Source organism: Ischnura elegans, chromosome 4 (genome assembly GCF_921293095.1).
Source record: "Ischnura elegans chromosome 4, ioIscEleg1.1, whole genome shotgun sequence".
In the NCBI taxonomy this organism is placed as follows: domain Eukaryota; kingdom Metazoa; phylum Arthropoda; class Insecta; order Odonata; family Coenagrionidae; genus Ischnura; species Ischnura elegans.
This window is the reverse complement of record NC_060249.1, coordinates 103,340,304-103,367,669: the sequence shown is the minus strand read 5'-3', so window position 1 is coordinate 103,367,669 and position 27,366 is coordinate 103,340,304. Positions and strand designations below refer to the sequence as shown.

Below are 27,366 nucleotides of genomic sequence, written 5' to 3'. Positions count from 1 at the left end.
CCTTGAAGTCAGCTGGTGCTCTTCCACCTTCTGCAATATTTCCGTACAAGGCTAACTCCCGTAGAAGAAGGAAAGGGAAGCACGCTCTTCAATTCCGGGACATAACTGATACCGCACAGGAACTGGTTATACGAGATGCGATACATGGCAGCGAAAAGATAGATAGCACGGCCATAATATCCCTAGGATGAGAACTGTGAATGTATTTTCACCGTTTCAATCTGTACATTCCAAGTTTTAATAATTCTTTAGATCCCTCGAAGAGACTCATAAAAATCAGGTAAATTCTCTAGAGAATCCCTACTCTAAAAGTGTACTACACCCGGCAATGCCCGTCCCAAGACCGCGATGATAGTGTGCCCGTACTCAGCAGTCATGTGTATCTGTGTGGTGTCGTACGGCTGCCTCTTCGGAATGGCCATCACGTTCCTCTTCTGGCCCGGGTTCGACCCGGTAAGGGAGGAGGCCGCCTACGACAGGGCGTGTAAAGACGGCGAAGGCAGAGGCAACGGCCGGTCAGCTATCACGCTCCGACACGCTGTCCTCGCCGACGAGTCATCCGACTCGTCCTCGGGAGTCGGGAGCGGTGCGGCCGGTAACCTCTCCGATTTGCTTTCGCACAAGGTCGGATTCGGCGACGATACGAGAAACGATACCGGTGAAAACGAAGACGATAGACCAGCAGGAGTTGGATTCGGTGGCACCAAAGCCCTCGAGTGCTCAGCAGTACAATCCGCTTCGGACCTTGAATTCTTGGCCAGTGGATGGACGAAGGCCGTGTATCGGGCCAAATTGTGGGGTCGAGACGTTGCAATCAAGACGGTGAACCTCAATGGGCTGGACTTCCGGGAGTGTCAGAGCGCGGGTGGATCGCCGTCTGGCTGCTATAAGAAGGTCTCGGTGAAGATTCTACGCGAAATGGTCCTCCTTAGACAACTAAGACACGAGAATATTGTTCAGGTAAAGATGAAAACATACTATAATATCAAATAGGTCGAAATTCTTTCAGAATTATTAAATTTGTCTTTTTTCATGTATATTTAGCAAATCCAACATTTTTTCTTTCTTCAATCTGACTGAATGACTTTGTTCAGTAATGAAGAGAAGTCAAGATCATTGCTGCTAAACAAACAATACTTTAAGTATTTATCGGATTAGCTCAGCCGTCAATTCGTGGATTGTTAATACATTGATAATAATAACTCAGTATGTCTACAGTTTTTAATTACGTTAAACAGTTAGCTAAGCTAATCTAAAACATCACCAAATACTATTCAAATTGGCTAATATACATTGGATGTACCGGTTGAAATAACTCCGGAAATGCAAAGTTATTATTATGATTATACTTAAGGTAACTATATTTACTTGATGTGATTCACTCTAAAATAGTGATCAAAAACACATGTTGGTAAATGAAATGCGGTGTGTTGTTCGAGGGATTTGAATTGCACTGATACTTGTAAAAATGACATTTTTTACACTTCAATGAAAATCATTTCGATACTCTTTTAAGACCATATAAATATATATGTTTCAGAGAAGACACTTATGAGTACACACTCCCATTAAGCGAAAATTAGTTTTTTCCTGTTTTTTATATCACTTTCACCAGAGAAACTAAGGAAAGCAATCTGTAATTCTCTTTTAATAGATATAAAGGTTTTTTTACTGACACTTACTTCAATGCACATATCGAAAAATATTATTAAATAATATGATTAACGTTGTATTAAAAATTAAGAAAATCGTTTCGATATCACTTGCTATAAATCGCAACAACATGAAATCATAAGCCTCAAACTAGTACTAGAAACATTATTGCGTTAACTAAGAAATATTTGAAGAAAATGGCATAAATTTTTGTGACTTAATAGTTTTTATGGTTGATGAGTTTAACTTTTTACTGTAGAATTCTTCGCCAGTTTATTTCATCACAGCTATCGTAATCATCATAACGTATCCCAGGAAAATTCAAAGATAATTTTCACGTGCTTATGGTTGCTAATTTTTTCGATGTGATCTCCCCAATGGATGAAGCATGTGCACCTTTAAACCCTATTTCAAAATATCCATCAAAGGAAACAAATTTATACAAAACGTCTAGCAGAGCATATTTAACACTCAAAGAAAAAGGTTTAGAGGGACTATAAGAAAATTAAAATATAAATGATTGTAAATGTACCAAACTTACCGTCTGGCTTACCGTTAGTATCTTAACTCTCGCCTTTGCTTTATGGCTTTATTTTCAAGGTCTATGTGGTTACCTACTGTGCTGTCGTGGTTTTCGGATCGTATTACTATTAAACTTCTGCATCCAAGCATGGGGTTTGTTGCGCAACACAATTGACCTGAATATTGAGTATATTAATATAAATCTGAACAGTATATTTGTTACCATCATTTAAATATACCAACATTTCTGAGTGAAAAGATATATAAAATTTTGGTGCAATGATTTTAAATTTTTCCTTCGCTAATTATAGATTTAAATTTGCAAATCCTGGTTTCATTTTGGTAAGCAGAAGCAAAGTAAACCAGCTCTATGTCAAAACGATCTCTCAGCAGAGGCCTGAGAAGATTATTTAACGATTGGACGTATGAATATGATAGTCCAAATTAAAAGAAATAGAAGCAGAGAGGGATCATATACAAAGAAAATAACAAGAAAGAATTAAATAGGGCAATCACAGTTATTTGTAAAGGTCAATAGCAAAAAATATAAAAAGAACTTTAATGAAATAACTATGATGAAATTCAAGGACTAAGATACTTTGCCAGAAGAAATACGATACTTTATTACTTTCTGAACTCGTGGAAATTGATTAAAATTATATAAAATGAAAATTTAAGTTTTTTTCTTCATACACGCTGCTTCAAACAATAAATTCGATGACAATAATCTCTTTTTATGCTCATTAATTGCACATGTACAACAAAAATATTTTAGCTCAGCATTCTATTTTAAAGAGGCCTGAATGCAATTAACCATATTTATTACTTCAATCAATCTTCTTTGAATTTATATGGGAAGAATTTTTTTTCAATATCTATCATTAAATTCCTCGTTTTTATAACTTATTTAACCATATTATTCAATTTTAACGTAACTAATACAATATTTTGGGTTTTTAAACAGATGATTTTGTATAAACAAGGTGATTTAACAAAAACAATTTTTTCCAACATTGAAATATCTGAAAATTGTATTTGAGATTAAAAATAGAGATAAAATTGAAATTGGATAATGCAATTACAGATACAAATTTAATTTTGATAATTCAAAATATATTTTAATTTTACGTATAATAAATTATATGAAAACCACCAATATTAATAATAATGAAATAAATATGTAATAACTACAATAAATGAATTTAATCTTTAAACATTCCATTAATATGATTCCATCCGTGATATGGCAAAAGGGCTATCCGTAGACGGAGTTAGTGGGAGAGTTTCCCATAATTCTATGCCCTTGTATAAGAATAAAATTATGAGGAATTTCCGTAGTAACAAACTTCTTCTCAATGGAAAAATCATAGAGTTTTATTGAGAAAAGATAAAGTAGAGGTACACAAATCTCCTTTGAAAACCGTTTCTGCTCGTCCCAAATTTTATTTTTCTTCCGGCTCGTAGACCAATTGCATGGAATAGATCATTCCAAATAATACGCTTTGTAGCTCACATAGGAGTCTGACAGCCATCCTTTCAACGGAAAAGTGAATCTTGCGTATCGACTTCTATTCTTGAAGTGAGAGAAACAATGATGTTTTCTATCAAGAAGAATAGGGGAATAGAATAAAAATATAACACCAGCTTCTTTGTCGTGGGGAATTTGATCAACGAGGTACCTGGTTACGTGAGATACGACTGTATGCACCTAACACTATGTATGACCACCATAAAATTCGTTAGACAGGAACGTACTCACTTTTTAAATCTCATTCCAGCTCCACGCCTTTCTGTCGACCACCCAGGTAGTACCCAATATCTTACATTAATATTTTAAATTCACGACGCGCGTTGGAGCCGAATGTAACTGTGATATAATCCTCAAGGTCCAGAAAACTGGCGAAATTAAATGACTGAAAATTCCTTATATACCTATATCTATCTTAATTTTTTTCATTAGTTGCATGTGTCCGAGAAATTGACCAGATTTCTCTATTGGCAAAATTTTTCAGGGAGCCAGGAGAGGAAAAAAGTAAGGGCCCGAGGGTAAGAGATGTCCGTAAAAATTCGTTTAAATAAATTATTCGATGAGGAAAATGAGAAAACAATGCACATACCATCTCGAGATGCGATTTTTACCCATCAGCTGGATGTCCCACAAAGAGAGAAAAGTTATTATATTGTATCTGACGTGTATATTGAGGAATAAAAAACGGAACTCGGTGCATACGTTTTTGTAACGCGATATGCAGCGCGTATAAACAGTCGTTTTCAATTGTTCTGTTGCGTTGCCAGCCTAGTTTTCGCGGCCATTTCAAAGAGCGTCCTCAGGAGTTTGGACCTCCTGAAGATAAAAGCTGCAATTGCCACGAAATATCTATTAACATAACAATATACGCAGCTAAAACAAAATGTTTTAACACGTGATTAAAAACGGATAACAAAAAGTAAATAAGCGGGATAAATGCCTAAAAAGTATTCGGCTTTTTCAACTCCAGAAACTCAGTCAATCTTTAAGTTTTGGAGAAGCGTAAATGCTTGGAAAGCGATGAGTTACCTAACGTGGGACAGAAACGTATTGTAGTTTTCACGAATATTACACAAGAGGATCCTCAAGTCGGCCTCTAAATGTGTTGTCATGCACCACGCATTTAAATGGGTTTACAAAAGTCGCCACTCGCGTCGCTGACGGACAAAGTGATCCGAGTTTTTCGGGGAAACAAGGTATAACTTGGTGGTGTTAAGCAAAATTCATATACACAATCATGTGATATATGAAATTCATAGCTGTTCGATTGTATTCCCCGCAATAACAAACGTTGCACTACAAAATATTGGAAAAAGTGTATCGTATAGTACTCATTACCGCACTTGGGGCATTTTCGAAAGCTGATTAAAATACAACCGAAGCGGCAACAAAAATCAGCATTCTATTACAATGGAATCGGGCCTCCTCTATGCTCTCCCCTTGGTCGTTTGGTTAGCTCCACTCTAGGCTTTGAAGCTATACGCATGACAGCAGGTCGTTTTAATATGTCTCCTTTAAAAATTTTCAAGGCAAGCGGCCAGCAATTTGAATGGAGCGGTGAGACCTCAGTTATTCACCAGTTCAGACGAGGTGGAGTTACGTGACAGGAACAGGTTTGGTCCTCTTCGGGAACCAACTTACTCTGGCAACTTTTTCATTCAAATCCCTCATCCCTTTTACAAGTCACTGTCAGCCACAGATAGCTCACTGCGCAGGGAGGTTTTCCGTAATTTTAGTATTCGAATACTAGAGCTGAGGTTGGTCCTTTATGGAAGCATGGAATTATGTTTCCTTCCAAGGCCTTTTCGAACATTTTTATGTACAGGAATTATACGGTCTTACAGAGAGAGTGATAATAAGCATTGAAAGCGAGTTTATAAAAATCCCTTCCGAGCTATAATTACGCCGAACCAAGGTGTTGGGAATAGCAGATTTCAAAGCGATATAAAATTATTTGACACCCACAGATTTTATTTTCAAGAAGCTTTAATGGAAAATTAATTAGTGGCATACGTGTTCCTGACATGGATTTATGAACAGCCACAACGTCTAAAAGGGGTTTGAAGGCAGATATGTGTTTCTTGGCCAGGCAATACCAATGTTGATGGAATGAAAAGACGGGGAGAATCGTTTAAAATGAAAAAGCTGAAATTCCTTGACACTAGGCTTTTAAGATACAAATCTGCCTTATATATCTGCAGTGCATTCCAAACTGTGCACTATACATGCATAGTCAAATATAAAATTGGTGAGATTAGCTTGGGTGCTTGGACATAAAACTACCGCATCGCTAAGGGAAATAATCCCATGTATCTCTAACTTGTTCCACCGTTTCGCTTCCTTGCAACGTTCGCAAGGTTGCAAGGTTCGCAACGTTCTCATCTTGCACATCCAAGAGAGAGCAATGCTCCAAAACAGTTATGCGAGAGACTCAACATTTTTCCCTTTTTTTAGTTATATCCTTTTCTAATTTTTGATTCATCGTCATCAATTTTTAATAATTTCATCCTTATTGCCGATTCTTGAATTATAATCCGTATTTTAACCGCATTGAAGTCATATGCATGGACCACTCTCCTTTTTAACTGATTAAATTTCTGAGCTGATTGAAGAGACATCAGTTGGATATCGATTATAAATTTTGTAATAGGACTTCACTGAAATTTAAATTTATAAGCTAAGTTTAGAGGTTTAAGGTGGTTAGATAGAGACATCGATTTGATGACGAGACTCATGCAGGACATTTGGTAGATATTCCAATTGTAAAACTTACGTACAATAAGCACCGATTCCATCTTTCGTATGAGACTTCTTTCACTGTAATTGCTTTAAATTATTGCTGTATGTGACAAAGTATTTCCACAGTAACAACATAACTTCTCTGACATTCTCTGCTCCTTTCTCAGTAGGAACATTTGCCACTTCATGAGGAACTATGATGAATGTAATGATAATGGATTGTGAAATGAAAGATATCTGTAGTCGAAGGAATCCATTTTTATGAACTTTAGATGAGTTTTTACTGACATTTCAAGGTGATATCTATTTTGCCCCTAGTTAGAGTATCTAAAATTTGAGCCTTAACATTTTCAATATATTTTCCTTATCTTACATTTTTCTAGCGTCTACCTTTATGACATATTTTGATCCAAATTTAAGGCAATTTAAGTGAACTGTTACGATTTCTCATTTCGATCGCTCGTACTTCTTCAACCGCTTACCCTCTCTGTGAACAATTTTAGGGAAAGAATTTGGATTTTTGCATAAGAATTCGTAAGGAAAAGATATTTTCAGATATTCTAATTTTCCAACAATATCAGCGGATCACTGCAGCATAGAAACTGACGCTTTTTAATAGGTTTTGCAACTATACACAGAATGCTTTAATTTATTTGAAATCTACAAATACTACTTTATGGAAACTGCATAATAATTTTTTAACTTTACTGTAAATATGCGGAATACTCTGCACAAAATGTATTTTTTTAAATCAGCATATCCCAATGAAAAATGAAAAATTACAAAATGAATCATACCTTAAACTTTGATAGTTACTTAGGGACTATTTGTCATCACATGGGTATCATTTATAACAAAGAAATGTCTTCTTTTATCAGACTATGAAATTTCTTACCATTTTATTTCAATCAAAACTGCCTATTCTTATTAAAATATCAATACAAGTTTGGTAAGTTCTTATATTTCGTCGATTCCCCTTCTCTACTAACAAGTTTGGCCGGCATTTCCTCTTCAGAGGTACTTATTCATTCGGCCACGCCAGCATTTAATCAAGGGTGGTTGTCTACCTTCTTTCTCTCATTCCCCTCAAACCCTGAATCCCTAAGGAACCTGCTACCCAACTATATTATTCAAGGTCCCATTGGTAGAGGTTTCAAGGGCTACCTTAGAGCCACAAGCGGCACCCATAAAAATATAGACACCTAACTTCTATCGGCGATATAAGAATGCCCCAAACCTCCTCTTGCACTCTGGCCCAATCATCTGGAAACCAAACTCGCTCGCCCGCGGAATGGGAAAATCTTTCTTCCCGTTGTCGACAACTCACCACTCTCCTCCACGGCACTACGCCTTTTACGAGAAGTTTAGAAGGAAAGTTTTCCTTGCGTGGAATTTACCATAGCCTTCAGGCAAGGAATACTAGGTGTGAATTGGTTTGGAGTACATGAGAACTTCCAGAACACCAAACTTTGGAACGATTTAGGCTATTGGACAGATGATACTAACGGTGAGTGTAAAGTTCGGTGATGAATAAAAACCTTTTCGGAAGAATTTCGCCTAACGGAAACTATTCCAATCAGTTCGGAAAATATCCAAGAATAATCAGCAGATACCTAAACCATAGATGCCATTAAATAAGTTTTAATACTAAATAGAGAAAGCGTTATTTTCGTTGTAATCTAGGAATAGCACTTTAGAGGCGCAGTATTGATAGTTTGTTAAAACACTTTTTCAAGTAAAACGAAATCTCTGAGCTAAATGTATCCAACAGGCTACATAGTAACATGAAAAAAAAACAAAATAATGAGGGAAATCGAAACTTAAATTTTCTTTTATTCAAGTGTGGTTAAAAATGTTACCAAATAGCATCACAAATCAGCTTTATTCGAATAACCATTGCACTTAAACTTAATGAAAAAGATAGGTAATTTTACATTTTCTGATATCGGCAATATATTGATTTATTTAAGTGAATAAATAAAAAAATATGTAAAAATAGTCACACAAAGTCTGTTCGGAAAGCTAGTTCCGTATTCCGTTGCGGGAAACTACAGTTTAGCGTAGTTTTTCAAACAGAATTACGCACCTGTATCATTATTCATCCCGGCTAATTGCCTTTTCTATGTTGAATTTCCATCTTAAGCTCAGCACAAGTCCATTGCCTTCAATTCCATCCATGAACCCTATTTCATTCCTCTCCCTGCCTCACTCAGCCAAAACTGTTTCTTTCACCTACAGGACTGCGTTAAATATCAGACTCATCATTACTTTCGCTTCTAATGTTCTGGATGAGACACAGTACTTATTACTTAAAATATATTTCTTATCAAATCCGGAGTCCACAGAAGAAGTTAGAACTGCGCAAGAGAAAAATCTGGTATTCAATTTAGACTGGAAAAATTTTGCAATTGAAATTTTAAACACTCTTCTCAAATAATTTACTAATTTTACTACATTATGACCTTCAAAATTTTCTATACATAAGTTTCAAAAGCATTAATTCATACAAGCAAATTCCCATTATCGTACCCGCTTTTTCAAAATGCATTACTGATTATTTTGTGACACTACTGCCATCCCATTTTTAGGTGTTGCATACAGTAACTGCTATTAATCTATTCCACTTTAATCGGTGTCACGCACGTACCTCAAAGCGTAATATTTGCGTATATAAATATAAAGCGTATTGTATACTTTGATATTATTTAGTGCAAATGAGTAACCGCATTATTTTAAAGTGTTCTCTTAAAATAATCATTTGGCACCCTCTTATTAACATAATTTAAAGAGCATATAATTGAAGACGCAAAAAATACGATTCCATGCATGTTTTGTTAACCCAGAAAATTCAGCGCAAGCACATTTACGCTCAATGCCTCCCAAATAACTTAATTAGAGAAAATCTTTAGTTAATAAAGTCCAGTTGATACTTACTAATAATTACTAGGTAGTTTGATCGACTTAGAACTACAATATAAAATATCAGGCTAAATATCCATGTGATAGGTAGGGAAAGATTATCCCAGGTCCCAATGTAATTCATAATTATACTTTTAACACCTTTAGGTCACCCTGTAACCTTCAGCCGGTTTATTACTAATTTACCATCAGTCTCTCTATAGGAAAATCAGTCATACCTCGACTAAAATGAATTTTTATATTTCAATTTCGTGTACCTGAGTGATACGGCAAAGAATTAGGCATGACTACTTGTCCAAACTCAATTGTGCTCTTTATAAACACAAAAGCCAGCTAGAAAGCAGCGGAACTGATTGAGCACGCCGTAGCACAGCCGCAGCTAATAAATTAGAACGAATTTACTGGGTCCATAGAGAAGGAATAGTCCATTTAGAACAAATTTATAGGGTAAAAAGAGATTGAGCAGAAAGGGGTGGGTTGAAAGAAGAATGTGGTTTGACATTAAAATTTCACAAATACGGACGGGTGAGCATAGAATCTGGGCTAGTGGCACAGAGAAGCCCGAGTGAATCACAAAAATGCAAGTTCAGGAGATTAAAGGCATGATCAGAGAGTTAGGAGGCCATATATAATGTATAGAATGAGTTGCAGGTTTATGAAGTGATTCCATTGTGGACAGGGACCGATCGAGGATACCTCAGGTACCTTTCCCGAATTTTACGTTGAAGCTGATCAAACAAAGCTAATCTTGTAGGAAGATAATACCGTGAACAGCGCTCATTATAATTCTATTACCATAGCGACGCAAGCACACGACAAAAGGCGTAAATTTCCCATCGATTTCCTCTTGTGCACATAATTTTCCCATAGTAATAATTGAATAGCAGAAGGTAGGTAAATGACACTCTGTTACACACTTTGAATCAAATGAACATAATTGCATCAATATGTACGCTACTCTGCTGTGAACTTGAGCAGAGCTAGCATAAAGGCCATGCTATTGATTTATTAAGCAAGAGAAGAGTATGGCAATATGGGGCATAATATATGTTTTTCCCCATTTTACGCTTCAATAAAACGTTGAGGAAATTACTGCTTCAGCCACACACTAAACCGTGGTCATGGAAGATATCTAGCGATCAAATTGCCAATAACAGCGCTTGCGCTTCGTTCCCATTATCTTAATAGAACGCCTTTTTGCATCCCTTATTTTGTAATCTTTGGTTCATAATTTCACTTTATAGCATTATCGCAGCAAATGAACGGCGGGAAAAACAGACGGATAAAGTATAACATAGGATGATAGTGGTTAGAGTAATAGACCTTAAAACATTATTCAAATTTCAGCGCAATGGTGTACATAAACGATTTTTAATTTTTCCTGGTGAATACATCTGACGAATATTTCTCGGGTTTTCAGCCAGGTTAATGCTTTTATACAAGCCGACGTTTCGGGAGACGACTTGTCTCCCATCCTCAAGGCTGTCACTTTATGGAAGTCTTTATAGATTTTTTTTTTACTTTGTGTAAATTGGACTTCCATAAAGCCTTGAGGATGAGAGACAAGTCGTCTCCCGAAACGTCGGCTTTTATAAAAGAATTAACCTGGCTGAAAACCTGAGAAACATTCGTCAATGGTGTATGTATTAGACAAATATGGGTTGCGGAATAGTTACCTTAATTATATTAATTGATGCTTTATGCCCTAGAAGTTGACTGTCATTAAAGTACGATTGAATTTTTTCTAATACTTTGGAAGGCTCTGACTCTCATATGATAGATTTTTTTAGTTAACTATGATAAATCACATCTGATGTAGAAAGATGTATCTCAAATCATTAGGCTTACCGTTTACCGCCGTACTATAAAATTTAAGGTATATCCATGTTTTTATTATCGTAAATATAATATTTGTATTTAAGCAAAACCTCAGAAACTCACTCAGTAACGAAGAGGATAAATTTATTTATCAGCAGGTTTCCCTCATGACAGACTAGCGACACGTATTGTTTCCGATGTAATATCCGAATAAAAAATATCCTATTTTTTACCTTACGGGTCATAATATGAGTTCTATCAAAAAATCACTCCACCTTCTGTAAATGAAGCTTGCATGTACTTTAACGAGGAGCGATGAGTCCTTTCACTTGCTCCAAGACCCTTTCCAACTTTTTCTTTAACGATCTCCAAGGCACCTTTACCTTACGAGTTCTTTTAGAAGTTTACGACGGAATCCAATTATGAATTCGGGCGTCATTAGGCCTGGCTGAATTCAACGGGGAAAGTTCACGGATCACGGCCAAAACGAATGAAATTTTTTTACGCGTCCTTTTATCGCACCGACAAATACAACGGCATTCGTTCACTTAATTCAGTAGTTTCCCTCATCGTCTGCTTTCAAACAGTTAGGTCTTCATCTGGGTTTACAAGAGCCATCTCTAGAGGCTCTAGAGCCATCAATAGTCATAAGAGTATCATAAAATAAAATATAAACGAAAAAAGCAACGTTAATAGCTCATGAGGATCTCAACCCCTTTAAATAGAAAAAGAAAGACTGATTTTAAAATGTACCAAGATAGAGTTTTAATTAATTTCACTATACATCGATTTATTCAAGAGAGAGAAATACCATTAATTTGACGAATATGAATTTTTCGAAGTTCCCCTAAAAATAATCCCTCAATACTGTAGTTGTAATTTAAATGTTGATCACTATTGCCTTTCTGTCGCAATACATGATTTTTTTAGTTCCTCTATTATATATTAGAAATATCAATATTTTATGGGAGGAAAAATAGAGGTTTACGTGAATGTTGGATGAAAGATTTAATTCATGAACATTACGATGGTAGCTTAAAATTTAAACGAATAACACGCTAAAACAGAAAAACAAACTTCCGTCGGTGAAGCTGGAGTTATGCTCTTAAGGGGTCTCGATCTTCAAATGCATGGCCGTCAATTATGTCGGAGCAAAATTTAGTATCGGCAGTTCGAAACATTCGGCAATATCTTTGGACTTACGGAAGGAAGGTCATTAATGAAATATTGAGCATTATTGGCTATCTTGAATTCACGCTTTGCTGATCTGCTGACTGCAAGGGAAATATTACAAATCCAAAAATTCCTTGTATACGATGAATCATCGAAATATGCCCAATGGTTGCACTTCATGCATCACTATTATTCCTTGCGGTGGATAATATTGAAGCCATTTGTTCATTTGGACGTATTTAGAGGTACTGAAATCAATTGTGTAGGAATCAAAACGCGGCCGGTACTTTTATTGAATTGATAAACATTACAGTATCCGTTTACAAACTTTTCTAGTTTCACTTCCGCTTTGGAACAATATTCATCAAGAACAGTGAAAACCATTTCGAAATTTATCAGCATCTAGAAAATAATTTAAATGTTAATGAACTTCATAATTTCGTTAGATGAAATTTTCAGATGTTATGAAGCCAGATATAATCGCTGCTCTGACATGAACCACTTCATAACGTTGCTGTGCAGGATTAGGAGTTCGATGTTTAACTTTTGTTTACTCAACACTATCTTGGAACTCTTGCAATGATACATTCAGAAAGTTTCCAAATTTTATGTTCTATGCCTTCATAGTTTAATTTACATGCTTCCAGACAACTTAAAATATAAATACAATGTAACGATGGCTTTATTCTTGATTTGTATTTTGAAATCAAAACGTACTGGAATGAGTATATATCATTATTTTCTATTAACTTCACTGTTAAATACGTACTCATTAGCGTACAGGGAAAAGAAAAATAAGGGAAAACCGGTTAAAATGTCTCACTTGGAAAGCAATATCGAGTGACTTTTTCTCCTTTTCCTCTTTTTCTGTTTTTATTTCTACAGCAGATTAAACTGTGAAATAGAAGACTGACTGCATATTTGTTCAGGTATTTAATTGAAATGATAATTTGCTGAAATCAACTGCACTTTTAAGTGGTTTGAAAATAAATAAACGTAACGAAAATTGTTTTTGATAAACAGACTGAAAGTAGAAGGGACAGAATATTATTTTTACTTACGCTAAAGTCTAGCTTGAAAATGTTGCATTGACCCGTGGTATGGTTTTCGAGATGGCATACATTTCATTTTTTGTATCTATTGTGACAGTCTATTTTTTGTTTCATAAATCTTCCAGGAATAAGCGTTTCCAGAGCTGAATAGGTACCGATGTACAAGGCCATGAAAAATTCCTTTCTCTTTAAATGGGCTACATAACCAATTATTTAAAAAAATCACGATAGAGCAAAGAAATAGGTCACTCGTAGTAAATTATTTCAAACATCTCGTGAATATTATTACTTTAAGAGGCAATTCAAATGGAAATTATTTTATCGACGGATGAGGAAGATACGTTATATTCGAATCGATGGCTAGTATTGGTGATTCATGTTGACGATAGCTACTACATAAAAATCGGCTTTCAAGTTTTATGCACGGTCTAAATGTTGAAATGTGAATTCGACCAAAATACGCTATAAATACTGTCTTTTATGAAAAATACTTCAGTTGGAAGCCACTTTTCCAATTTTCAAGATTTATATGGACAATATTAAATTCAGCACTCAAAACCTGGCTCAGTAGGCCGCCAAAAAGTACAGTCAATTTGGTGGAAGAAGTAGTAGTTTATTTAATGAAGAAAAAACAATGAAAGAAGTCAAGTTTGCACTGAATTATTTGAATCGGAATCCTCTTTTAAATAGTATAATCAAACAGACCGCTGTATCGTGAAAATGCCTGTAGTAGAAAGTACGCGTTAAAATATGAGTGCAACACATCAATTAAACCACGATACTTAGAATTGAATTCGTCATTAATCTCTATGGCAATAAACTCATTATTGCTCTTCCTAAAATCAAAGCCATAACCATTTTCAAAAATCCATGTAACTATGAAGGGAGGAGGAAAAGTAAAACTATTGATAGCCGTAAGCATAATATAAAATATTAACAAATAAAACTAATTTTGGTTCTTATAAATAAAGTATGAGGCATGGAGTCCGAGCGTAATTGCAGCCTGGAGCATAAGTTAGTAACTGGGCTTTTTTACCCGAGAGTTGTGAGGAGCGTACGTTAAAATTAGTTCTTTCGAAACTACGCTACAATATTCATTTGATGTGATCCAGAAGGTAAGAGTTGCTATGCATGGTGTCCCTCACGAGTATTTAATTAAAATTACGCACGTGGTGTATGAAAACGGGGTCAAATCCTAGCAATCAGGGAAGCAGCCTATCGTGGAAGAGACATGCAGCAGTTGGTGAAGGACAAGTAGGAGAAAAACAGTTGGAGGGGGAAATTTTAAAAGAGCATAATTCCTGATGAATTCTTTTGACACTTTTGCTGAAATAAAATACACAACTTACCTCATAATCTTCGTCTATTAACCAGCTACATAAATATTTTAATTATTTATGAATAAATATAAAATAATTCAACGAGGGAGAGTGTTTCTTTGCCAAGTCTTTCCCTATTGAATTTTAGATGGTGAATTTTTCAATGGCAATTAAATCTCTAAATGAATTAAACACGGCCATGCAATCTCGAAATCCAGCACTTATCCCACTGGGGTAATATTTTTAAATGATCCTACCATATTAGTACTAAATTAATATTTTGAAAATTAAATTTTGTGCATAATTTGTCACATATCCAAAGGGGATAATGAATATGTATTTTTCGTAAAAAACTAATTGTTTAAAAAAAAAGAGAAGGTATAGAGACTGACTTTGCGAGAATATTGTTGATCCGGTGGAAGAGGACTAAATATTAAACAGCAATTGCCACATGAAGTATCCGTCAAAAAAATTAGCACCACAAATATATCGAGTGAAACTACTGTTACCACTGTCATCAGTGTCATCATTCTCAACAGTATCATTATGAGCAGGGCCCTGGTTCGCTGTTATAATTTGTTCACTCTCCCTGGACTTTGCTTCTACTTTCCTCAGTAATTCGGTGTTGATGCTACATATTCAGAACAATTGTGCCCACTATCTCCGAAATCATGAGTCACCAAAAAGAGCGCCAGAATTTCTATGTATGCGTAGACAAGGATGTACAGCGGAACAAATGCAAAAAGGTGTATTTTGCCGGTAGAACAGATGTGAGGTATGATAAAAGGCCAATCTGTGTTATTGCTAGATCCAGAGGAAGGGATATGGACTGGTACAACGTAGGAGGAAACATTAGGAGGCTTACTTGACGAGAAAAACGCTACACGCGTCCCAACTACGATTCTACAATAAGTCTCCAACATCCGGTTTTACTTTTTCTCTTCCATTCACAGAAGGAAAACCTTCTGTATACGTTCTCCCACTGAACACAACTGTTTATATTTACACTCCCTGAAGTTAACATTAAAATGCTTACTCAGAGTTTCAGCAGCCCAGCTTAAATAGGTCTACGGCTTCAAACACCGTTTTTATATGGTTCGCGCCCTAATGCGTAGGTGAAAACATAGTAGGTATCTTGCCCCTGCTTATATGTGAGATTATTCCTTTAAACCTTTAAAAGTGATTTTTTAGCTGATTTATTTATGAAATGGGACTCCCGTATTGTAAGATAATCTCTTTATAAATAATTAATGCTGATAAAATCTCCATTCATATAAATTCTGCATGAATATAGAGCACCTCTCATCCCACGAATGCGGATATGTGTATTTCGTACGAAACAAGGAAAAAACCAAATACGAGGAAGTAAACTTGATATTTTACAATTATGCATTTTGCAGCTGCAAGTAATGCTACTAAGCATTGCCTTGTGTGGTAATTAATAGGCACGGTATAGTATTTACGGATGGTTTCCATAGACGGAAGAACCTATGAACGATAGAAATAGTACATAATTGAAATTTCCATTGGCAATATTGCTATCATATTCAAATTCTACTTCTCGAACTTGTTCCATTTCGGGCGAAGAAGAAAACCTTTCAAGAAAGCTTATTCTTCCAGCATAATGATTCTCATCACTTATATCAAGCCAATGTACAAATACTGCACCGATGAAATTTCACTTGTTATCAGCCGTAAATGAAAGGAAACTTCATACGTTCAAACTCAATTCACACAGAAACATAATTCTCCATAATGTAAAATACAATATTTGCCAGGAATTTGCTCCATAGCCTTAAAAAGATAAAAAAACAGGGCTCACAAAAATCAAGACTCGAACCAGAAACCCACAGATTTCTAGCTTTTCGATGGTATTGGCACCTAAATAATGGGAAATAGCTTAAAAAAGGTGAAGATAGAAGATTTTCCCCCTGAAATTTATTTTGCACAATGCAAGAAGGTTAATGGAATGATTTTGAATGCGGAAAGCAAGGATTTGACCAAGATACACGATGAGCTCCCTTGCGTGAAGTGGGAAACGAAGGAAAAGGACAAAACCCGCGGCGAATCCTTTCGTATGGAACAAGGCTTTGTCCTCGTAAGATATATGAAGAGAGAGCAGGGGGCGTCTGATGCATGGGATGTCGCTAAAGGTCAAACAGCATAAATAAAGGGAATGGAAGGGAATACGCCGTGTGAAGTAAAGATTAAAGCGATGACCCACTGTAGCTTCGAGACCCGTCTTACCTCGTTCCTATTTCCTTCTTACCCATCTTCTCTCGTAAAGGATTTCCCAATTCCCCTTTAACCTTAGCACATTATATAACTCGTGCTATCACCACCACTAACGCCAGCTTGCTAGTACCAAAGATTACCTTCGATCTTCCGTATCTCGCTCTTGATCAGCTGGCCGCTTTCCAGGTTCCACAGGCTCCCTCACTTAAGATAGGGGTCCTCCTCCTATCATCTTGAATGCTTCTTCACTCTCCCTTCTTCTCCTCCAACGCCTGCGCCTTACCCTAAGCTACGCTTTTCTAAAGGCATACGCTACGTTTCACCGCACATTTTACTCCACCTCTTATTATTCCCTCACTCCGCCGGGCTTCTGCTGTTTCTCTTCAATCTAAAATATCTTAACTTGACTATACTTGAATTGATATGAACCACATCCATCAAAGGTGCATACCTAAAATCATTGCTGAAACTGTTAATGAACGCGAAATCAATTTCATGGGTCTTATTGGAAAAATTAGTTTCTTTTTGCTGCAGGTCAATTTAAAGAGAAATTTGACGTTTTCAAGTAAATTTTTAAATTTTGAGAATTTCATATACTTTGGTATATTTAGTTACGCCATTGAAAGTTTTCGCGAACCAAGAGACGCTACTTTGAGTTGTCAACTCTAGCGTTCGTCCGAATTAATTCTAGTGAAGTACTCGTAAAGAAGGCTTAAATAGGACTTCCTGTTCGATTCTACCACCCTACTTATTCTTTCGATCGACCTTCCGACTTCATTCAGTCGTTCCACATTCCATTTGATTGACTTTTTCCTCACATCCTCCTTGATAAATTTTATTTCAAAGAGAAAGGAAGAGCATTTCAATATTTTCCACCCTGTTTTTGAGATCACCTGTGGGGTGAAAATTGAAAGCAATTCCATTTAATTTTAATTATTTTATTTATACAAACATTTGCGAATTTATTTAGCGTAATCATCATATAAGGGAGAGGAAATTGACCATTTTTTGTTAACATAGCGTTTATTAGTGAATCCGACTGACTTCAACACATCATTTCTATCATCAAAGAGAAATAGGGTAATTTATAATTTCAAATAATCTTATTTTTCTCACATCATAATGGTAAAAAATACTTTTAAAAAAGGAAAATATACTAAAAAAGCTTTTGATATGACTTGTTACAATACGTATATGATCAAGGTATACGGTTACTTCGCTGCAATAACTATGATGCGTCAGTGCATAAATACAATAAAAATACGACAAATTATAACCAGTTATTTTTCTGCAGACAAAGTACATATGAAAACGTAGAATTTAAAACAAAGATATTTGTACAAAAAGGTCAAAATCGTTGTGTTAGAGCAACGTGCTTCCAAGCTATGCAGGACAAAACTTTGCGGTTAGCTACGACTCGATCAGAAACCAATACGCTTAAGGTTACAGCATGGCAAAACATGTAATTTAAAATTGTACCTAAAAACGTAAAGTTGGGCATTATATTCTGGTGCAAATGGTTATTATTTTATCACTGCGCCCACACTAAAGGGCACATACTAATATGCTTCATTGCAGGCAGCATTGAAAACTAACTACGGGTAATACGTTGCTTTTTATCAAGAAGTTGAAACTTCATTCCTCGAGTCCATTTCCCTTAGTGAAGAGAAACTTTTGCTGTAGCCTCTTAGTCTTAATATTTTCCTTTGGTAAGTTACTCTAGCTTTAATCAGGCATTACTTTCAGGTCCTGGGATCGTGCATTTCAGATGCTGTCAGTCCAATGGCCTTGGTCACCGAGTTGGGTGACCCATTAGACACTATTAAACTACTTCAACTATCATGGAAGGACCGACTCAAAGTATGTATTATAATGGATATTCGTTCAGTTCAATTTTATATCAATTTTCCTCTTAGTATATTAATGCGATCGGTGGCAGCTTGTTCAAAAAGTGAGTAATGGACAATTAAGATAGCATGAAATGTTGCGATTTGTAATTAATGGCAAGAATCCCATAAGTTAGATTATTAAATATTTTTTAAGTTGAAGAGATTCACGTTATTTGTTGATTGTGTTGACTTTTTGGGCATGGTTTTTCTGAAAGCCCTCTTCCTATGCGAAGCTATCGTGGACTATAAGTATAGTAGGCTGACCCAGCACGTACCCGTCAGCTATCAATTGCCGTGCAGAAGTAAAATTCAGTGGAAGTATAAGAGTAACCCATCTAATATTGTAAACTATTTAGATGAATTTAATTTAATTACTAATTACATTTTTTATCTTTAAGTAATTAATAAAAATTCAGCTTTATTGCCACCTATTACTGTAGTATGATCTCAGTACTTCTGTAGTGGATGCATGGTGCATGCGTAGAGAGACATTAACTTTCTTCCATATGTCATTTTAGTAGCTCCTACTTAGTACCTTACCGCAGTTTACCTCTTCATGTTGGAAAAAAATACTCAATCCTTCCCATACACCTTAGCGGTGACATGCATGATCCATGTGCACATATTTACAATATTTACCATTTTAAATTTACCATTTAATGAGTAATATTTTGCCCTTTATTTTCAGCTATCTCTTGGAGTGGCTCGAATCCTCCATCGCTTAGCTCACTCCCCGATCGGGTCATTAGCGATGAATGACATTCGGAGGCAACAGTTCGTACTCGTCGGAAAGACTACTCTCAAGCTTACAGACGTTGATGACGTAAGACTCACGGAGCCCTCCTGTATCACTGCGGATGATTGTCTTCAGCGCCTGCCGTCAGAGATGCTCAATGAGTCATCCGGAGTAGATGGCTTTCACAGTCCTTGCATACGAGGACGCTGCGTTGGACACAATGAAAAGCTCAATGTGTGGAACGCAGGGCGACACTTCATTCGCCTCTTCCTACCTCTCAACGCCCCTTCTACGCTTGAACCCAGCATCCAAGAGCTTCTGGAAGCTTACAAAACTGCCAAATGGAATTCCGAGGAAATACTAGCTGCAACAGAGAAGCTAGTCACCAGTTTCACGACCTATGGCATTCGGGAGGCAGGGACAATAAAACACAGGATAACCAAGCCGACCACTCCTGAAATGGTGACGGGCGCCTATTCAATTCCAGTGGGATAGGCAGATACCTTAGGTATAAAAACGCGGTTCAACTCCACCTTTTAAACAATATATTTCCCAATGTATAATAAGCTAGTACGTCACCGTTATGAATTTACCACCAGTGAGCGTGAAAATAAGTTCAGAGAGCTGTGAATAAGTTTAAACTTTTTAAAATCTTTCCGTTCAAATTTTGAAGATGAAGAGTAAAAGGAGAGTAAAGATTGAGAGAGTAAATTATTAAAATTATAATTTATCGTTAAATCGTATGCTTCACGTTTCGTTTAAATGTAGCAATTTTGGATACAAATTAGTTATCCCCGAAAATGAAAAGGAGACTTCGTTGATTTCCACTAATTTATTTTGTCCGTACGACGTTTCGCACCATAGAGGTCATTATCAAGTCTCTATGGTTCGAAACATGTTGATATGCATGAAGTAACGAGACATTATTCTCAATTTTTGACCGATAAAATGAGTATTGAATATCAAAAAGAGAATCAGAATTGATATTTTTATTTGGTCAAGTAATTAATCCCATGAATTAATCGAAATTTATCATTAACTAAGACTTTAAGAATAGAAGATACCGAAGCAACTCATTCGAGTATTTTTATTTTGCCTTTCAGGTGCTGAATTTGCTCCTGACAGTGATATCCCTGGCTTGTATGACAAAACGACGTATCAGCTGAAGAGTGCATTCAATGTATATAATGTGCCGCAGATGTACTCGTGAATGATTTTATATAATGTAATATCAGCCAGGAACACACATGGACAGGTGATATCCTTAGACATAGCTAGGTACTTAAAAATCAGATGGCTCCAACTGTGACTTTTTTTACTGTAAGAGATGCATGACGAGGATAAAGGAGATAAAATATTTTTCCGAATAAAGATTTACAATTTGCGAAGTTTAAAGAAAATTTAAGAAAAACCGAAGTATTAAGGAAAATCTTCTGCACCGAAAAATCGGCTGCACCGATTTCAATGAGATTTGGTTCTTTGGATTCGTCTCAGGCGGGGTTAACATATAGGCTATTAAAAAAAGGATAATTTCACAAAAAAAATTCATCTCTTTCCTATGGACATGCTTTTCGGAGTTATAGTAACACAACAATTGATAAATCGGTCAAAACTACAAATTAAATAATTTGTTTTGTTTTTACCACTTTAATAACTGAATTTAGTAACAATATAACATTTTAATTACTAAATATATTCAAAATATTAATTAAATTGAAATTACATTTAAAAAATTCAATTCGAGCTAATTGTAAGCCCAGCCGTGGCCCAGCTCGAGTTGACACTTCACTACCGTGTTTGTAAACAAATCTCCAAGCAATTGTTGACAAACGGTAATGTCCGTGTTCCTGTCGAGGAATCGAGTAGTTTTAACTCATTTCCATGAAATGATTGCAAATTAGTTTCAGTGAGCTCATCAACAGAGAGTTCCAGAATAAGATTGATCTCCAAAAGAATCAAAGATGGTTGATTTAGCGAGCAAGAACTAAGATGCAGATGACTAAAACGAGGTAAATTCAAATAGTTCGTACTCTGCATGAATTCAAATCTTTTAAATGTGTAACAAACGAAGAAGAAATCACCAACTATCTATCTGAATATTTTAAGTCCTTGGACATACCTGGCTTACCAAGGCACGATTTACAGAAAAATGTAGTTTCTGTGTTCATGATCTTTCGAAGCCTAAACCAACCATAACTATCCAACGGAACGTGTTTGGTGATTAAAATAATTGGTAATGAATGTGATTCACGCAACTTCACTCAAAGGAAAATTCAAAGGTGAGGAAGTCCTTATTCCGTAGATTCCATGATCTCAACTCATATGCCCTTTTGAGCTTAAACTTATTCAATTTCCAATTCGTGTTGCATTCGTGATAACGATTAAAAAATTCGCATGATCAGTCTTTCAGTTTTTGTGTTGTTTGTGCTCATGTGCTAATGAAAACCCATGATTTTCTCATGGTCAATTTAACGTGCTATGTTCACGAGTCGATAAACCATCCTCTATATTTCTTCCTTCGCTTCAATTGCGTAGCTAGGATAGGGGGTTTTGGGCGCAGCTAATACCACGGGTCTGTAGGGTATAGAAAACTCGCTAAGGTAAGCGGGAAGTGTGGGGGCACTTCCCTCAGACATTTTACAAAATAGATAAACAGTTCAAAATAGTGGGTTTTGCGGCTGTGTGAATAGTTAAATATGTTTTGTTTGTTAGTCATCCGTCCCCCTAATATTAATAACAAAATCTTTCATAAAAAAATTCTCTAAGCTCTTGGGGGGGGGGGGTTATTCCCCAAAACCTCCCCTCGCTGCGTCACTGCTTTGCTTCGCTATATTTATTTAGCTTCATCTGCTTCATCTTGCGCCTGATAACAAAACAAAAACTGTTGTTTATCAGAAGGTGCTTGACACAAGACATAAAGCCCGAATGTGTAGGGCTCACCGTGGTGCGTTTACGCATGCAGTACGTTTACGCAGTGCATTTTTACCAAACAGAGATACTAAAACTGGTGCGCCTTAAGTCATTTAATGCAAATGCTGCCTCATATGGGCTTTTCTTGCACCATTTTGAGCATCAGTCAAGCGTCGGTCTGGGGTTGTGTCAACCTCCCCCCTGAATGGGCCAAGTGTATGCAACGGACTTGGACCTAAAAACATTTTTTTACAGCTAATAACGCAAATAGCCAACCATTGAATTCGTATAATTTTTATTTCATGAACTGCTTTATTAAACCACAATGCCCAAAATTTCTTAAGCTAAAACGTAAGAAAATTTGTTGAAAAAAATCCGCGTAAACGTGCTCCGATCCACCCTATGTAGATTCAATAAAGAAAATGTCTTTCTGACAAGCAATTTTGGTACTCATTTACGTAGTTTTATTGAATTTGCATCCTTATTTCATTATAATAAATTAAAAATGATTAAAAACGATACAGCCGCTCTTGATTTATAAATGGTGTAAGTAAACTGTAAGTTCATTGATTGTTAGGCGATACGAAGTTCGCCGGGTCAGCTAGTCTAATATAATGAGAAGGCAATTAATTAAATGACCAAAAATTCATCCAGTTGTATTAAATTAGCTGTCACACGGTTAGTAGAAAAAAAAGATAATATTTCACAATTCTAGGAGATATTTGGCCATTTTAGGGCAAATGCAGGATTAACATGTTTTAAAATTGTATTTATTTTGTTGGAACCTATTCAGAATTACAATTTACTGCGGTACAATTTAAATTCATTTTAATACCATTGCAACTATTTTTACAGGGAATTCAGCCATGACGGATCACTTCAGTACCAAGAAGAATGAATTATTCGAAGAATGAAAATTCAAGAAAATGTAAACATAATTCCATGGATCTCAAGTAGTAGCAGAATATTTAAAAGAATTTTGCAAGAGTTCAAGCCTGCGAGTCTATTTTTTTACTGAAACATTCCTGTTCCATGTTTAACTGTAATATTTATTAAATGAAGCCATCAATCTGTGATTAATGAAAAAGTTTATATTAGCAATTTTATAAAACGTTTTCGAAAAATTATTTTTATTATTTTCCTTAAACTCATCCCATCTATTTTCATAAAATTGAAACAAAGGTAAAACGTTATTTCATACCACGATTTTCAAAAACAAATTATTGTTCATCATTGAATACGACAGTAATTATAGTTTGCTTGATTTAGGATAATTGTTTGCGTACTATTGGATGAGGAAATGAAATGTGATTCATGAGCTTAATAAAATGGCATTTGACCACATTTTAAGCATAAATCAAATGTTTTTCGACTATTTCTCCATAGCAATTGCTTTTATGGGAAGAATTGAGGAAGTTGGATAATTGAACATAAATACTTCACTCACAGTAAGTATTCAACGATGTGAGGAAGTGAAATCAATAAATACTAGGCATTTATAAAGCTGAGATCAAAGCAGGGTAAAAATTTTATGAAAGTGAATATAAGCATGAGTCCTACATAAAATTAGGATGGCCCTTTCAGCCACTGCTAACGAAACCAAGAAAACTGTTATCTTATTTAAAATCCCCTGCTAAGCCTGTTGCTTTGGTATTCACTAGTATATTAATCTGGTTGAACGTGAAGGTAAGAAAGCTGAATTCACTGGTGTGCTTCAATGTTCAATATAGAGATAATTGGGTTTATCCTGAGATATTTACGTGGCTGTTAAAGATTGATATGGACCTTAAAATTGCCCTGCTACTTTTCACTCCAAATAAATTTTACTTCCCTTTCCTTTAATATTGAAAATTTGAAATGCCTAAAAACTGGTCATTTATAAAGATAATACAATAAAGCTCACCACCAGAGTGTGACCTACACCCTGTAAAAGCCAATTCTTTCTCATTGTACTAGCCGAGAACTTACTGGTTCTCAAGTAAATATGTTAAAGAAACTTTTTAAAATACATAACATACATGTGTTAACAACTCTACTCCGTATATTTATTATATTCATTTTACTTGGGGGATTGGGATGGTGTGGTGGCTAGACTGTTGGCTTCTCACCCGGCGGGATCGGGTTCAAATCCCGGCAGTGGCAGAGAATTTTCTGAGACTGCCCGATCCCTGCTTGAATGTTGTGTGGAGGACATTTCAAGCGCAACACTCCGTCCGTCGGATGGGACGTTAAGCCGTGGTCCCCTTGGCACCTTTCGTTAAGAGCAGGCTAACGCCGACGCCGGGTTTCTCTCCACACTTCCTTCCACACCCTTCCCTCATGGCGTAAATGATCTCAGCTGTCGGTCGCCTCCTCCAAATACCATACCATACCTTTACTTATTTATTTATCGCCGTACCACCGAAAACAGCGCTCCTTGTCCTTCACATCGCGGTTTTCATCATATTCAACAATTTAATGTACACAAACATCCATGACCTGAATAGACACAATCTGTCCAGGCGGAACTCGGATCCGCGACCAACAGTTAGGCAGGCGAGGACTCTTCCCCTATATAATACGCGTTCTTTACCGCTTGGATCTGATTGTGGGGTGGTGGGAGACGACAAAGAGCAAGGGCAAGAACTAAGTTTTGGTTGGAGTGGAGGTCCAGCGAGGCGAAAGAATTCCTTTCGGCAATATCCACCACGCTCCTTCCGCTCTTATATCCAAAACGAATGGAACTGATTTAGCGCGGCTGCATACAGCAAGGGAAAACGTGAGGGATGCCACACGTCATATTCATACTCCCGAGAAAAATCTTCAGAGTTTGATGTGGTCCAGAGAAATGAAATGTTCTGCCTAGCCTGAATGCGTGAACGTCTCACGCATTAGTTAGAATAGCATCACCTATTCAGAACAACTTTCATGTTAAATGACTGATTCAGTGAGTTTTTTGCATAGCTCATTCTCTTATTTTATGTTCTTAATCAACCCCTATTTTAAAGGAAACGAACTCGTAATAAAAAAGCCATATGATTTTTGAAGGAAAAACTACAATATTTTTGTTAAGGATGCTTTGTCTACGGTGAGAATTTAGAACCTATAGTTTTTTATAAATAAATTCTATTAAAAATGGTTTAAGTAATTTATATACAGCAAATATTTTTCATAAAAATTAAAACAACTAAATTTCAAACAACTTCAAATAAGATAGAGTGTACCAATAAATTTTCTGTCATTAAAAACAATCCTAATATGCAAGTGTTAAAAAAATATCCTCAAGATATAAAGGCAGTTCAGAAAGAGGAATCCCCTATCCAACATATTCCCATATCATGTTCTTTATGGGCACTGATCACAAAACGGACCTGCAATTTTTCGCGAATAATTTAATTGTACAAACGATGTCAATATATTGTGTCAGGTCATCCAATAATGACAGGAAATGTACAGAAATCGGTTATCTGATTATTTTTTCTGCGGACAATTTCCAGTCATATTTATTATTTTTCCAGACTCTGAAGCCTGAAAAAACTCTCCGTAATTCATTAATTTCCTTAGAATAAAAGGAAAAAGACCTTGTTACTCGTAAAAGGAAAAACGATGCTAATAATTGAATGTGTTACAAGTTGATTGAATATCCTTTTCAATAAATGCCGTCGGAAATAAATTGTCCGCTGAAACGTGAAAGGAGTCGACATCTGCTCCCAAAGCTTTCGGGTTTGGTGCCGTGTTGCCAATTTGCCTCTCAAGGGACATGCAAAGTCCGAGTAGGCTGGCATCAATCACTTGAGTTAATCTAGCCTCGTTTCCGGTGAGCAAAGCACTTCATCCGCAGACATATTGGGTCCTCTGCAGAGGAAGGGATCGACACGGTAAGAGGGAGTATGCCACACCTGTGTCAAGGGATGTCCGGCAAACGAGGATGTGGGCGCAAAGTGAACAGGATTATTAGGGGACCAGGCATGAGCGGGAGCTGTACATCTTCAGGAAAGGAAACAATAAATTGATGAAAAAGATAAAATACAGTGAGGGAATTGGTAATATATTTTAGTCTCCCTCACTTTATTGTTAAAAAACTAGATGTGCGGGGATAGATGCATTTATTGTATTTCCACTTTATTAAAAATATAAGCAGCATTTTTCCTAATTTTTCCTTGAAACATAATGCCTATCTTCACAATAGTTGTAGATTAATAATGATGGAGTATATGGTTCTTTTTACTTTTTCTCAGAGGTTAGAGACGGCGACACTATTACAACTTCAGTTGAAACTTCTTACTTCTTATCGTCTCATTCCCTTTTTCTACAAAGACTCCCCATTATGCTGAAATGCAACAATTCTTTCAACCATACCAAGTATGACTAAACTGTAAACCTCGTTAAAAAAGTTAAAATTAAGAAATGGAAAAATATTCGTTACCAAAAAATAAAATTTGTGCTTATAGCAATTTTTGGAGGAAGTAATACCATCCTCAGCAGCCCAGTTTTAAACATAGGCAGTTGCTTTAGCGCTGTATGAAAGACTTCATAAAATCTTAGGATTTCCATCAATATTGATAAGTAAGTGAATTTAGTAGTTCTGCACCAGAAAATATTAACTACCACTTATCGCCTACACCCTACAATTATACTGCCAACTTAACACAAGGATTCGCACCACGAAATGTAACCATCTTAACATTTTGCGAATAAATTGTCAATCCTCGAAATAATTCATTTAACAAATACATTCTGAATATTGCTATCAAGTATTTTTTTGTCCCACCTTTATCGATATTAATGTTATATCATCATTTCGATACACATATAATAATCACAATCTTTTAATCCCCATATAAATATTTTAATCAGGTATGAGGTGATGAACACCCAGTGGTGTCTATACCAG

At 36.0% G+C, this 27,366-nt stretch overlaps 1 protein-coding gene across 1 annotated transcript; it reads left to right on the top strand.

The window, feature by feature from the left end:
- On the top strand, positions 1-23,620 carry LOC124156904 (extracellular tyrosine-protein kinase PKDCC-like). The gene is made up of 5 exons (XM_046531389.1): positions 1-960; positions 18,705-18,818; positions 19,536-20,091; positions 20,687-20,838; positions 23,349-23,620. The coding sequence occupies exons 1-3, from the start codon at positions 349-351 to the stop codon at positions 20,076-20,078; spliced, it is 1,269 nt and encodes a 422-aa protein (XP_046387345.1). The 5' UTR covers positions 1-348; the 3' UTR covers positions 20,079-20,091; positions 20,687-20,838; positions 23,349-23,620.
- The last annotated feature ends 3,746 nt before the right edge of the window (positions 23,621-27,366 follow it).

What these genes read in the sequence shown, in the direction of transcription:
- LOC124156904 (XM_046531389.1), top strand. Translation starts at nt 349, where the DNA reads ATGATAGTGTGCCCGTACTCAGCAGTCATGTGTATCTGTGTGGTGTCG. An exon ending in GACACGAGAATATTGTTCAG is followed by an intron (nt 961 to 18,704) that starts GTAAAGATGAAA and finishes CATTACTTTCAG; the next exon opens with GTCCTGGGATCGTGCATTTC. An exon ending in CATGGAAGGACCGACTCAAA is followed by an intron (nt 18,819 to 19,535) that starts GTATGTATTATA and finishes CTTTATTTTCAG; the next exon opens with CTATCTCTTGGAGTGGCTCG.